Raw genomic sequence first — 15667 nt, 5'->3', positions numbered from 1 at the left:
GCTGAGGCAGAAGGATTGCTTGAGCCCAGGAGTTTGAGGTTGCTGTGAGCTAGGCTGACGCCATGGCACTCTAGCCCGGGCAACAAAGTGAGACTCTGTCTCAAAAAAAAAAAAAGAAATACATTTCTGTTGTTTTTTTAAATTACCCATTCTATGATATTTTGTTATAGCAGCCTAAAGAGTCTAAGACAGCCCCATTCCATGCTAAGTAATTTAAATACATATTTAATTTAATCCTTAAGCAAACTTATGGAGAAGTTACTCTTGAAATTTACAGATACATAGAGTGTTAGCTGGGTCAAATAGTTCTTTCTAAAGTGGCATAGCATAGTAAAGGGTGAAGACAGAATTTAAAACTAAATTTTTCTGTCTTCAAACCCCAAAGTAATTGATAAGAATACTGCTTTTCTTTATGTTCTGACTTATAAGCTATTTTTTTTCTCAGTTATATTTCCACATGAAATTTATCATATAGAATTGCTGACCTTATTAAAATACATTTTTGACAATTAACAAGTATAAGAGATAAATCACTTCTACTTGGTGTTCCTCCCATTTTGTGCCTAGCATAAAGCTAAGGTTAATGGGACAAACAGATCTTCCCCTTGGGTAATCATACTGTCATAAAGACAAAACAGATAGTGTTCTTCTTTCTGAACCACAATATATATTTGACTTCATTCTCTTAGAAATAAATTATTCTAAACTAAAGGAATCATGAGCTAAAAGAAATATTTCTATATGTCTATGCCAAAATTAGTCATGCGATATGCACACATTGGAAATGACAGTGTTTTAAATCAGGTTAATAATTGAAGGCTGACACATAATCATAATAAATCTCTTTAGACTCACAATAGATTTTTAAATGTTTTTCTATAAATATCAAGAATCAATCATTATTTCTGCCTCACTTTCCCCAGTAATTATTTACATAATTTTTGTGTCACTTTTAGTTTGTGTATTTAGGTATTAATAGAAAATATCAATGCTAAAAAATAGAAAGTACTTAAATAAGTACTTGTTTTTATTTAGTCTCATAAGTATTATGAAATTTTTCAAGATAACCATCTACTGTAAAAACAGTGATAATGATGACATGGAAATTCATAAACTAGCTCATTAATCTTTAAATATCATTTAAAAAATCTATTCCTCTAGTTAGTGTTCAAAAAACCTTCACATGCCGAAAACTGAAATGAAAATTTATGAATTAATCCTTAAAGTTTCCATTTGTTTGTATGTTTATCATGTTAATGTTGTAATTAACAGGGAAAAGTTGTAAAGAACTATGTAAAATTGAGTTAAGTCCTCACAGCTGGGAATTGTACTAAGTTCTTGGCACACACACGGGTTAATTTAGTCTAGGGTAAATATTGTGGGCTTTGCCCTTAAGACTGAATTGAAGTAGTTACTTTAAGATCCTGGAAAATTTACATAATCTCTTTGATCCTCGATTCCCATACAAATAAAACAGGAAAATAAGAGAAATTCCTCACAGATTTATTGTTGCTATTAAATGATGAAAAGTTTTAACATACTTCTTGGAACCTAGTGAGTACTAACAAATTATTTTTGTTGTTGCCAAATCATCCACCACAGAATCAAGAGAACAGACTACAATTCTAAAAGTATTGGATGCAGAGTACAGAACTTAATACACAGTGCCGATAGTGTTTGATATTATTGATTTCCATTTGTTGATATTTTGCTTTAATATTAATAACACTTTAATGTTATTATATGTAAAATTTGTGTTCCACAGAAGATTTTTGCATCTTGGAAAAGGCTGAAAGCATTGATTTCTATCATTCTTTCCAACTGTAATCATTTAGAATTCCTTGGATGCATAACAATTATTTGTACTTTTAAGAAAGGTTTTGGGGAAATATGATGATTTTATTGAGAATAATAGTAATTATTTGTTAAAATACATTATTTGGGAGGACCATGAAATTTCTTTCTTCTAGTTGATGCATTCAATGTCAAATGGTTGAAGAGGAATAGCCTCAAAAAAAAACATACTCATGATATGGTTTGTTTTTATTATTTGTAAGGTTTATTAACATAAAAATAAAGTTACAATTAAAATTATTATTATTACATTTAATTGACCTTAAAATATATATTTAACCAAAATTTGTAGCCTAACTTTTCTTCTGACTCTGAAAATATTCAAATATTACATCATCCAAAGAAATAAATTTTCTATGTCCATGAATGTATGAAAATGAGACAGGGTTAGAAAAATAAAGAATGGAGAAATGAGGTGACATGGAAAAGAGAGGGAAAAAAGAAAACAATGAAAGAAAATTTTATCAAAAGGGAAGGGAAGTGAGAGAAGAAAAGAGAACATTTGTGAGACAGAGATTAGAGAACAGGAAACTATATATTTTAAACCATAAACCGATTTTGTCTGAAGCTGAAGAAAGCCCCTATTTTACGTGATTATTACAAAGCTTTTTCATTTGGCTCATTCCAATGTTTTTGCCATGAGAAATAAAAATCTATGTAAATAAAAGGAAGGTTATGCTGTCCAACTAGGGTGTTATCTCAGCAAGTAGAGTAGCTCACACCAGGGACTAAAGCCTGTAAAGATTATCAGACTCTTAGTCTATGGCTGATATTCAACTTTGGGAGTGAAAGGCTAGTTTCCTGTTCTCACTTAGATTCATCCTGAACTCACTTCCTCCTTTGAGGACAAAAGATAAGGTACTCAAGAGCCTGAACAATCTCTGTGTCAAAGGCCCAGGTATCTGAAGTTCACTGGGCTTTTTGAGAAATCTGTCTCTGCATCCATGGAGAGTCTTTAGAACAGACTACCTTTTATTTTGCATTAATTTGTGCTATGGTCTGAATGTTTGTGTTCCCTCAAAATTTATCTGTTGAAATCCTTACCCACAATTGATAGTATTAGAAAGTGGGGCTTTTGAAAGATGATTAATGGGACTAGTGTCCTTATGAAAGTGACCCAGAGAGAACATTCACCCTTTCTACCATGTGAGGACACAAGAAGATGGTTGTCTATGAACCAGGAAAAAGGCCATCAGCAGATATCAAATCTGCTAGTGCCTTGATCTGAGACTTTCCAGCCTCCAAAAGTGTGAGAAACAAATTTCTGTTGTTGATAAGCCATCCAATCTATGACATTTTGTTAAAGTTGCCTGAATGGACTAAGAGAGTTTAGAAGTACACACACAGAGATAGAAAATTGTGTGACATGACAAGATTACATGAGAAAGAGACATTACCTTATACCCTTTTAAAAATATTGTTCCATGTAGAACCCAGGTATAAATCCAGAAAATTGACTATATAACAAATGGATATATGGGGTCTGTGGGAGGCAAGAAATAGAAAGGTGATGATTCCAAATGACATTCAGAAGATAGCTCAGTTTAGGTTTTACCATTTGGTGCAACTACTAATCTTTACATATGAAAATATAGTTTGCATTTCTAACTAAAAGTATTTTTAGCTTCAAAATATTCTGAATAAAAATGGCCATGTCTTAAAATATTTGAGAAAAGAAAAAGCTTGATCTTAAAGATTCAAATATGAGAGTCAAGTACAGAGCTATCTTAGGTTGATATCAAAGCCTTCTCTTAATTTTCTTTAATTTTCAACATGTATCTGTCTAAAATATTATCTGTTTCAAGGCCTTTGAACTTTCTCTTCCCTCTGATTGGAACATGCATCCCTTAGATATCTTTTTGTCTCACTGCATTGCTTCATTCAAATCTACCCTTAATTACCTTTCCTGACCATCCTGTCTAAAATAATCTTCTGCCACCCATTTGCCATTCACTCTCCATACTGTTATTCTGCTTTTTCTTTACCATCCACCATATTATATATAGTTTTTGAGTTTTAAAATTTCTTAGTCTATCTTAATCTGCCACCTTTCTCCCGCCACTATATTGTTTATGCTCAATCAGAAGAGGATCTGGCACATAATAGGTGTTCAATAAACATCTCTTCAATTAATGGATTTTAGCAAATAACTGTGGTCATTTCCTGAATATTTGCAGAAGATGTAACAACTCTGGCCAACTCCCCAAGTACAAGGTCCATGTATTTTCAATTTCAGTATTCCACCACATGGTGATGCTCTTGTTCACTTTACCTTTACAAATCTAAGTTTTAAACTCTTCTGAGATCCGTAGGAAAGCTATTTAGGTAAAACACAAACGGTAGCTATATATGGGAATTTTTACTCAGGGAACAAATTCTCTATTTTTGCTTTACAGTTTATATGTAATATTTGACAATCTATTTACAGGATTTTATACATGATGATTGTTTTTCTCTGCCTTCACAGTTCAATGAATGCTCAGTTAACAGCTTGAGCCAAGTAAGCTCCCAGTTGAAACCAAAAGAATACTGCTTTCTGAGTCCTAATGGTTTCCATCTCAATTGTATTGTTTCGGTGTCATAGTTCTTATTATTACTATCAAAACTTTCATTTTTTTCTGTCATGGTAAAGCACAATAAAATGTTCAGTAATTTTGCGCATACTGACACACTGAAATTGAACTGTGGACTGGAAAGCAGCCCCATTAGACATAATATGTGAGTTGTGCTTATAGTTAACATGAATCAAATACTAAATTAGAGGGTCCACAAATGTTAATAATACAATATGTAATAATCTTATACAAAGCTGTGGTACCAAGATATTCTTAGGTAAATTATAATAAAATGCAGTAATATTTTAATTTAAATTGGGCTTGGAACAAATGTAAAACTGAAAAATAAAACTTACACTTTAGATGGAGTTTCTATCTTCCAAATTTGACCTTGTTACACTTCAGATTTCTTAAAATCTTCATTCTCATCAACCCTGAGGCTCTCCTCCCTCTGAGACTTTGTGATTCAAATAACCCCCTGCAGCCTCTAATAGCTTTGACAATGTATGGCCTTAGGCATAAGTACTTCTGTTAGTGGGAGGTCTTTTTTGAAAAGCCCCAGAAGCCACCACCAACTCCCCTTAGGCAAAAAGTCTTTAATTAGCTGCTTATCTGATCACTTTTATCTGGGTCTGTTTTTAAAGTCCTTTACAGACCCAGAAAGAATTACTTTTACTTAGAGCATCTCCACAGCAACACCTATCTATTCATCTTTTCCTAGAGTAGGAAGGAAATTGATGAAGAAATGTATACAGGATCTCAACTCTCATTCATTGATTCATTTATTCTTTGGTCAAAATGCTATTAAGTATAATAATAAACAGCAAGTATTAACATTTGTATGAAGTACTATTAAGCATTATCTCATTTAATATTGACATCGACTCCAGAAGGTGGATAAAATTATTTCTCTTTTACAGATAGTAAAACCCCTATAGTTTTGAGACAAAAGCAGAATTAGATTTGGACCCAGCCTGCTTGATTTTAAAGCCCGTTCTCTTAATTTATATATTATACTGTGTAATACTAATCACGGGGAAATTTATCCTATATCTTTTAAAAATAGGTTGCAAATGTTAGATTAAGTAATACATATGGGAAGTGAAATTTGTAAAACATCCTGTATGTGATATTGCATGTCTGGGAATATTTTTACAGTGCATTTTGTTGATTAAAAAAAGGAAAATGGGCCGGGCTCGGTGGCTCACGCAGGTAATCCTAGCTCTCTGGGAGGCTGAGGCGGGCGGATTGTTTGAGCTCAGGAGTTCGAAACCAGCCTGAGCAAGAGCGAGACCCTGTCTCTACTAAAAATAGAAAGAAATTAATTGGACAACTAAAAATATATAGAAAAAATTAGCCGGGCATGGTGGCACATGCCTGTAGTCCCAGCTACTCGGGAGGCTGAGGCAGAAGGATCGTTTGAGCCCAGGAGTTTGAGGTTGCTGTGAGCGGGGATGACGCCACGGCACTCTAGCCTGGGCAACACAGTTAGACTCTGTCTCAAAAAAAAAAAAAGGAAAATGATTGCAGTAGAATTTGACAAATATGGTTTGTTTAGGAAAGTATTGAAATACAGGAATGATGCAGGAATGATAAAGAGGTAACTTGTAACTCCAAGATACATACAGATATATACCCAGTCCTTCAATAATTTATTCAACAAGCATATATTAAGTGTTTACTAAGTCCCAGACACTATTCTAGGCACTGGCAGCATAGCTTTGAAAAAGAATATGAGATTCTTGCCCTTACATTTTACATTTACATTTTACATTTTAGTAGAGGGAGACAGAACATATCAACAAATATATTCTCTTCTTCAGGTAGTGGTAGTTAAAGTAAAGCAGCGGGTGGGGTTAGAAGAGGACGTCTAGAGCATGCTGCTATTTTATACCTGAATGAAATGAATAAAGGAAGTATTGCATAAAAGTCTTCGTCGTGATTAAGTCTATGGACTGAAGAGGAAGAGCATTTTTGACATGTTCAAGCCACAGCAAGAATTCCAGATGTCTGAAACACAGTAAATGATGGCAAAGAGTGATAGCAGATGAGTTTGGAGAGGCAGAACAGAGGCCAAGGCGTATGGAGACTTGCAGGCCATAGTGAGTTTGAATTTTCTAAGTGGTGTGGGAATTCACTGAGCTAGGAACAGATATGACCTTAATCAGTTTCTAAAAAATCACAGTAGTTAGTATAAGGATGGGTGGAGTAGAGGTGCAAGACTGATTAGAAGCCTACTGCATGGGTGGAGGGGAAAGGTAATGGTGATCTAGATAGGAAGATCATGGTCAAAGAGATGAGAATTGGTGTGTGTTCACATACCAATTGGGAAACTATGGAGTACTTAACACACAGAGGAGTCAAGAAGAGTTAAAGAGGTAACATCCACATTGAATGTCCATAGATGGGTAAGGACAGCTGGGAAAAGGACAAACCAAGTGACAGCATGAAAAGAGCATATGAGTTTAGTAGCCTGGGCTAGAATGGGTGATAGGAATGGCAAGGTTTTGGGAAATTATAGTTATGAATAAGTCTGGGAGCTGAAGTTGGAGGCTAATAGAATTAATTAAATTTATCTGTACAATTCAGGCAATAGGGAGATTTTTGAAGGAGTTTCAGGAGAGAAGTAACATGACATATTATAATTTAGACAGATCATATTGAAAGTAATTTGGACAATATAGCACATGGAACATACACCAGCCACAGGGAGGCCACTGATGTTATTCATGTAGTAATAGAAAAATAAATGAGAATGAGGTAGTGTAGTGGCAGGGAGAATGGAGAGGAAGAGCATCTATAAAGTCTTTTCTTTCATCTTTGGATCAGCATTTCATCAACCACTATTTTCCTTCTATTTTGGAGGTGAAATTTATTTTACATTTCTTCCTTCATTCCTTGCATGCTGTTCTTAAATCGTGCAAAACTGTCGGTTTTCTTTTTAAATGAGCAAAACTCTTTTTGACCAATTTAAACTGAATTTGTATATAACCCCAAAATACAGATTTATAAGAAAATACAACTGAATAACTTTCTTTAAAAATACCTTATTACATTATTTTAAAAAGTTTGTAGCACTCTTTTTGAGTAATTACCCTGGGTTTTTGCATTTGGCTTTGGAACTGGCATAAAACTGTAATTCACTTTTTTAATTATTATTACAAAAGATATGTCCTTATATCTCACCACTATAGCCAAAGTAGGACAAATGGCCAAGGAGTGTAGTACCATTGGTACCTAAAAGAACAATAATTATAGCAAAAGGAAATATAATTTATTGATTCCTTACAATGTTCCAAACAGTATGCTAGCTTCTCTCTGTACATTATACGCTCTATATATTTTTCACAAAGCCTTTTAGAAATAATAGCATTACTATTTTGCAGATTAAATATCGGTGTTTCAGAGAGTTTAAGGAACATGTCCAAAGTGACACGTTCCTTAAACGTGTGGGTTGTGAGGTCATGCCCAGAATCAAGCTGATAGTATTAGTGGTATGAGAATTTTACTTTCAGATCTAAAAATGATAGAAGCCTTTATTGACTTGAGAGTAGGTCTATATAGTTATTCTTTCTTATAGTAGTTGTAATGGCAATAACCAGACTAGAACCACATCAAGTATCTTCCTTCTGCCAAAGAACATGGACTCTGGCTGCAAATCTGCCAGGTTTCAAATCCCAGCATTATCTCTTACTATGTAATCTTGGGCAAGACAATTGCTAATGACTCCATTTCATTTTCTCAGCTGTAGAATGGGGTGAATACTTATTCACATCTCGTTGAATTATTGGGAGGCTTAAATGAGTTAAAATATGTAAAGTGTTTAGAAGAGTGCCTAGCACAGTAGGCTCTATATAAATGTTATTATCATAACCTCTAATTTTATCAACATCCTCATTACTCCTCAGATGATATTATTTCTCAAAGGATGAATGAAGGGGAACGTAGCAAATAATTTCAAATAATACTCAAAAAAACCTCTATATTTAAAATTGAGCTATTTTAAAAGCAAATTTAATCGATGTACTTTTTAGTAATATAATACAAATGAATACTATTAGGGAGTTAATTGTAGTATGATTTTAGATATGCCATTAGAAGGTCATCCGTTAATGTTGTCTAATTACTTTTTAAAGTTTTCATGATATAGAAAGACTTAATTTTCGTTGTTCTTATGAATTTTAAAAAATAGTATGATTTGATTTTGTTTGCAAGTCTAGTATGTATCTAAAATGTTCTCTCTGACCTTTTCTCTTCCTTTGAGCTTTTGCTTTAGAATTAACTCCCTCTCCTCTACTGCTTTACTTTTAGTGCCCTGTGGTGGAATTTTAACTAAGCGCAAAGGGACTATTTTGTCTCCTGGATACCCTGAGCCTTATGATAACAATCTGAATTGTGTATGGAAGATCACAGTGCCAGAGGGAGCTGGCATTCAAGTAAGAATATTTAAATTTTTCTTCTTTTCATTGTATGTTTGAAGTTAATCTTATCGAAGATGACAGAATGAACATTATTTCTAAATGTTTAGCAAGTGTCTTTGACTGACATGCATGGTGGAAATTAATAGAAAGATTTATTATTTTTTTCCTGTGAAAGTAACAGAAAGCAAATTCAGGATGGTATAAGCAATGCAAAATATGTGTTGCCCTACATAATATAGAATCTCAAAGTAAAATGATTCAAGAGTCGTTTACTTCAGAAGTTCAGTTGCGTTATTTCTGACCCTAGTTACTTCCATCTCTCGGTTCTGCCATCCTCAGCATATTGGCTTCAGTCCTTGGACTTCCTTTCTTATGGTCTTGAGGTGGCCACAAAAGCTCTAAGCATAACAGCCTTACATAGCAATGGCCAATAGCAAAAACGGAAGGTTCCTATCTATATACCTTTTCAATGGTTAAAAAAAATTCAAGAAACCTGCCAGTAGATTTTCCCTCCTATCTTATTGGTCAAAATTGCAATAATATCCATTCCTAAACCATACACTGGGCAATAGCCCATGATTTACTGTGATTTCGCTCCAAGAAAACAATATTAACTGCCTGCAGTAGGTAAGGAGCTCAGCCTCCTCTGATGTATACGTTTCTCATTTAATTGAACTAAACCAGGTCTCTGTTAGCAAGGAAGAGGGATGGTCTTTTACAGGCAATCAACAGTGTCTATCATGTTATTTTAATTGTGACCATTTTTTTCTTGGAGCAATTTGACCAGTTTCTCTGTTATACAAAGAGATTGTTTCTGGATGAATTGATGACATTTTATTGCCGAGTCATTATATACTCTATGGAAGGTAATTATACATTATAAAATATTACATTGTCTAATCTTCATAAAAATAACTTGATTATTTCTCCAATGGATTCATAAGGTTTTCTTTTAGAAACCTGAGACATGTAACAGTTGTGGAAAAAACAGCCAAGATACCATGCATTCAAGCTGTAATTTGATAGCATAATTTTTAGTAAAAAAATGTAAGCTTCTTGAATTTATAATTATTCATAAAATTTAAAAAATTACTTGACAAGTGTAGGAATAAAATAGACTAGTAAACTAATAAGAAAACATGAAACATGTACATTAAGGACATCTGAAGACTGTAGATTTATGTTTACATTCTGGTTAACTGTACTATAAGTTTATGGCCAATTTGTAAAATTTCGATATAACTAGTAAATCCTATCTTGGTATAATACAATAATAAGGACTGCAGGATTGTCCATGTTCCAGGGGTACAGAGAATCTGAAATGAGATGCTAGCTTTAGAACCTTCACAGAACTTTAACCACACCATCTGATTAGTTATAAGCTTCTGAAGGTTATCCTAGAGCGTCTCTGTATTACAACTTATTCATTTCCAACTCATCTTAAAATAACAAAAACTCTGGCATATTTTCTTTAGTTATCATCCTTTATTTTTGACCCACTGCAATGTGGCTTCAACACCCAATGTTCTAAGCAAGCCCGTTATAGTGAAGACCTCTATGTCAGCGGTCCCCAACCCCTGGGGCCACAGAATGGTACTGGTCTGTGGCCTGTTAGAAACTGGGCCACTCAGCACGAGGTAAGCAGTGGGGGAGCAATTGAAGCTTCACCTGTATTTACAGCCACTCTCCATCGCTTGCATCACCTCCTGAGCACCACTGTCAGATCAGCGGTGGCATTGCTCTCATAGGAGCGCAAACTCTGCTGCAAACTGTGTACGCGAGGCATCTAGGTCGTGCGCTCCTTGTGAGAATCTAACGCTTGCGCTTGATGATCTGAGGTGGAGCTGAGGCAGTGATGCCAGCACTGGGGAGTGGCTGCAAATACAGATTATCATTAGCAGAGAGGTTTGACTGCACAGTAAATGTAATGTGCTTGAATCATCCCGAAACCATCCCCCAACTCCCTGGTCCATGGAAAAATTGTCTTCCATGAAAACAGCCGCTGGTGCCAGAAAGGTTGGAGATCGATGATGCTCTGTGTGATTAAATCCATTGTGTTGCTCATCTTGCTTGCTTTGTTATTAGCTCTCTATCCTGCTGATTCTCTCCTCACTCTTACAACACTTTTTTCCCCTCTTTAGTTCCTATGACACCAATATTTTTTTGGACTTTGTTTAGTTTTCTTTTCAACATCAATTGTTCCTGCTTCTACATCCCCTGCATGATTTCCTTTTCCAGTTCAACCCATCATTCAAATATTAGTGTTTATAAGATTCTGTGTCCTTTGTTCATCTTACTTTATACCATTCTTTCTACCTCCTTGTCTACTTCCATGACTTCAGCTACTATTATGTGCTGATGATGCCCAGGACCTGAATCATAAGAGACAAACAGAAAATAGGTTTTTGAAGGGAGAGCTGAATAAATAATGATTTTCAGACCTAAATAACTACCCCAGACCTCTCACTTAAGCTGCACATCATATATCCAACTGCACACTGGATATTTTCAGCTGAACTTCTTGGTGGCATGTCATATTCAACCTGTCTGTAACTGACTGTAAGTTTTTCTCAAAATTGTAGATCTTTCCCAGTGTTCTCTGTCTCAAAATGACCCCCTCATCCATTAAGTAACATAAGCCAGAAATCTTGATATTTCTCCGTCTCCTACTCTGCACAGTGAAATATGTCAGGTCTATCTTTCACAAATCTCCCAAACAAGTCTATTTCTCTCTATCCATACTTCTACCACCGAGATCAAGTTGTTATAATCCCTGTCCCAAGTTCTCATTTTCCTCCAACCTATTCCCATAGGACAAATAGAGTAACCTTCCGAAAATAAATATCTAGTATCACTTTCCTACTTATAATACCACAATTGTCCCCAATCTCCTTAACTCTTTGACACAATTGATTATGCCTTTGTGCTCTGTTTTCATTTCTTGGCTATTCTATTCACACTATTTTAGTTTTTTTTTTTATAAAAGCCTGGCATTCTCTATTCTTTGGACCTTTATGCATGTTGTTTCCTCTGATGCAACACTTTCCATGATCTCTCTTTATTTGACTTATTCTTACTTATCATTTCTGTCTCAACTTAAATATATTTTCTATGGGAGGCCTTCTATGAACTTGAGATAAAGTTAAGCTTGCTCTATGTTCTCATAGCTCTATGTAATTTCTTTATCATAACACTCATCACATTTTAATGTTGCTACCTAATTATCTGTAAGCTCATCAGGGAAGTACCAAGTCTGTTCTGGCAGCTAGCACAGTTTCTGGCAGTATATGCAGCACAGTGCCTGGCAGTATATACTCAGTAAATGTATTTAGAATGAATCAATGAATATCTTCATAAGCAGTGGAATTTTGACTATTTTAGAGAGTTAACAGGCATGATGAATTAATAAGATGTCTGTAGAAAAACTATGTTGTATGTCACTTGTCTAAGGCAAACACTCTTCAGAAGTGGACGCATATCAATGACACTGTAAAATCTTTCACCGAGGAAGTACTTTGTTTAATGATTGCACTTCAGAAAACAAAATTTAAGTTTAGTAGAGCACTTAGGAAATGTATTCCGCGTGAAGTATATTGGACTTTTAATTTTAATTCTAATGGATTACCAAGCACTTTTAAAAAATTAACCCCTTATATGATGCTAATTTTAGACGTATCACTAAATCACATAACTTGTATACACGTATACACTTACATACACACACATGTAATATATGACTTATATTAAAAACTTCACTAAGTTTAGCTGAAAACTACCTGGGTAGTGCACTAGGTTTAAAGCAATGTTTAATTTATTTTACTCTGTTGGGCTGAATATGTGTATGAGTAAAGACTTATATGAATAAATCATATATGAGATTAAATGATATAGTCATTGGGGAAAGAAGAAATATTTGGAATGCTGAAAATATTACAATAATACAGAATGATTGAGCATGAAAAATTAGTGAGGAGGAGTGTATTCATCCATTTTCCCATTTATTTTAGGAGAATTTATTAAAGCAAGAATTCCAAAAGTGCTACATGCACCAGTTGACAACAATAGTTGTCAAGAAAAGGGAATCTTTATGTACATAACTGTGTCAACTTATAGCATGATCATCGTGAATTCGTGTAATCTTTCAAACAAAATAAAATGGGATTTGAACAGATGTATGTTAGATGCCTAGTTTTGATGATTGGAAATTCATTACCTCGTAAAGCTATTTTATTGCCATGACGGACAACTTCATCTAATGCAAAGTTTTTCTGAATGCTGAGTCAAAAGCCATCTCTTTTTAAATCTTTAGTTGGCTCTCGTTTGGCTTTCTGTCATAGTGGGTTCTCAATCATTTGTTTCAGTCTCTTAACAGATCTCATAGCATCACCTGCTAATTCTTCTGACCACTTTGAGTTTCTGCACCCTCTATCTTTTTATATGCCAAACTACATTTACAGTTTACTCAGAATCCTAGTGGCAAATTATATTAAATGTCGGTGGCTGCTGTAATAGATTACCATGAACTTTATAGCTACAAACAATGGAAAATTATTTTCTCACAGTACTGGAGGCCAGAAGTCCAAAGTCATATTTACTACAATGAAGTCAAGATGCTGGCAGATTTTCTCCTCCCCACCCCCCAGGATTTAGAGAATCCTTTCCTTGTTTTTTCCAACTGCCAGTGATTGCTACCATTCCTTGGCTTCTGGCCATATCACTCCAATTTCTATCTTTGTGGTCACGTTTTCTTCTCTTCTATCAGTGTCAAATCTCCCTCTGCATCTTTCCCCCTATCTCAAGATTCTTAAATTAACCACACCTGAAAGACCCTTTTCCATGTAAGGTAATATTTCAGGGTCCAGGGATTAGGACCTGATAACTTTGGCAGATATTTTTCAGCCTAGTATAAATATGTATCCAAAATTAAACAGATTTTCTTTCTCCCATCCAGGTAATAGGTTTTCCTGTAGATGTCTACATTTTTGTTCTTGCTACCCCTGTACTCTTCAATAACTCAGAAAAAAAAAAAAGATAAATTATTCTTAGATTTTGCTACTCACTTCCTCCCTTACTTGAATCACACAAAATTCAGTAACTTCCCCTATAGCAACATATGTGACGTACAGGTCCCTCTTTCTACTATTCCCACCTCTAACCTAGTTTAGCTTTTCATTGCTTCTCTATGCCATAAACACTGAAATATTACTGTAACAGACATTGAAATTGTCTTCTCACGTTTATTGTCTTCACCCAGTACAATGCTGTATTTAGAGCACAGTTCTGATTATGTTCTTTCTCCCACTCCTAAAACCTTCAGTGAAAAACTGAAGGTATATTTATACCTTCAAGTGCTTAATTATCATACTAGTGTTAAGCTTTTATGGAGTCTCTCTCTCTCTCTCTCTCTCTCTCTCTCTCTGTCCTTTAGCTAAGATTTATTGAGTCCTTACATGCTGGGCACTATTCTAAACTCTTTATACATATTAACTAATTTAACTTTTATAAAAATCTATGAATTAGATATTTTTATTACAATTATTTATGTAAGTAATCTGAGGTGCAGAGAAATTAGCAACTTCCCTAGGGTTACATGCCAGTGAGTAGAGGGAGCCAGGAAGTTGCAAATTCAAGTACTCTAAGATCTGTGATATTTATGTACTAAACTCTACTCTTTCTAACTTTTCTATGCTTTTTCTAACTTTGCATGCATATTTGCTCTTATGTAAATACTCTCCACTGTGGCTAAATTGGATTACTAATGGTTCACTAAATCTAGCTCGTGGTTTGCCTTCTCTACATTTTCACATAGTCAATAATTTCCTTTAGTGGAAAACCTCTCAGAATCTTAAGCTTAGCCCCAAATGTCAACTCCCGCATGAATCTTTTTTTTTTTTTTTTTTTTTTTTAGCTGAATGCAACCTTTTCTTCCCTTGAATTGAAGGAAAGGAAAATTCAGATATGAACAGGGAATTGATCATTGCTTAAGGGGGTGGTGGTTATATTTTACAGTCATAGAGCTTTAATTCTGGTCTTCTTCCTGTCCTGGAACATTGCCATTGGGTCTAATGCCAATCACACAGGCAGGGTATCTATTGCCATGTGGCACTCACTGCTAGAAAATAGGCTCCAGCATTCACTTACATGGAAGAATAATGATGGACTATTTTGCAGATAGGAAATTTTTAATGAATAAAATTATCATAACTAGTGAATGAATGTATTGCCTATATTTATAAAAGACTTTAGCCAAAAATAAATTTATTTTAATAAAATTAGTCCTTTCTCTCCTCCAAAACTATAAAATATTTAATAAAAAAAGGACAAAATAGATAATACCCACAGTTGTGAGGGTCCCGTGAGTGCTTGCAAAAGCTCAAGCTGTGCTAAGTCATGTACAACAAAGTAACACATGCCTGTTTCTTTAAATAAAATTTAATAGACATGAAAGAACTCAACCCCAGCATTTTCCTTTTCAACTTCAGGGACCTTCTGGGTGATTTAGTTATTATAACTCCCTTCATAAAAATAATTTTAAAAGATGCATTTGATCAGTTACAAAGTATCATGTTTGCTTATCCATATTGAGACCTATTAAAATGTGCATAAGGATAATAATGTTAAAAAATTTTTAAGTAAAAGAAAGAGAAGAAATTGAACAAAGTTTACGCAAGGAAAGGAAAAATAAAATGTATCCAGGAATAAATGTAGCTTAAAAAATGTATCTTATAAATTTCCTATATACTCGTGGACCACAAATCTGGTTATTTCCTAGTGGCTAAAAGCAAATGAGAAAACTCAATCAGTGACAAGAATCTAACACTCTAAAACATAAATGTT

The 15667-nt window shown here is 34.4% G+C and overlaps 1 protein-coding gene across 1 annotated transcript in view; it reads left to right on the top strand.

Moving 5' to 3' along the window:
* LOC105819659 (CUB and sushi domain-containing protein 3) overlaps positions 1-15667 on the top strand; it is a gene marked incomplete at both ends in the record, with an annotated part of 761280 nt that overhangs the window by 728680 nt on the left and 16933 nt on the right. The window contains 2 exons of the mRNA XM_012655960.1: positions 8721-8877; positions 9638-9696. Coding sequence (XP_012511414.1) covers positions 8721-8877; positions 9638-9696 — 216 coding nt within the window. The remainder of the gene's footprint in view (positions 1-8720; positions 8878-9637; positions 9697-15667) is intronic.

This window comes from Propithecus coquereli, unplaced genomic scaffold (genome assembly GCF_000956105.1).
Source record: "Propithecus coquereli isolate 6110/MARCELLA unplaced genomic scaffold, Pcoq_1.0 Scaffold494, whole genome shotgun sequence".
NCBI lineage: Eukaryota > Metazoa > Chordata > Mammalia > Primates > Indriidae > Propithecus > Propithecus coquereli.
The sequence above is the reverse complement of the archived record's forward strand: the minus strand, read 5'-3'. Positions and strand labels throughout refer to the sequence as shown.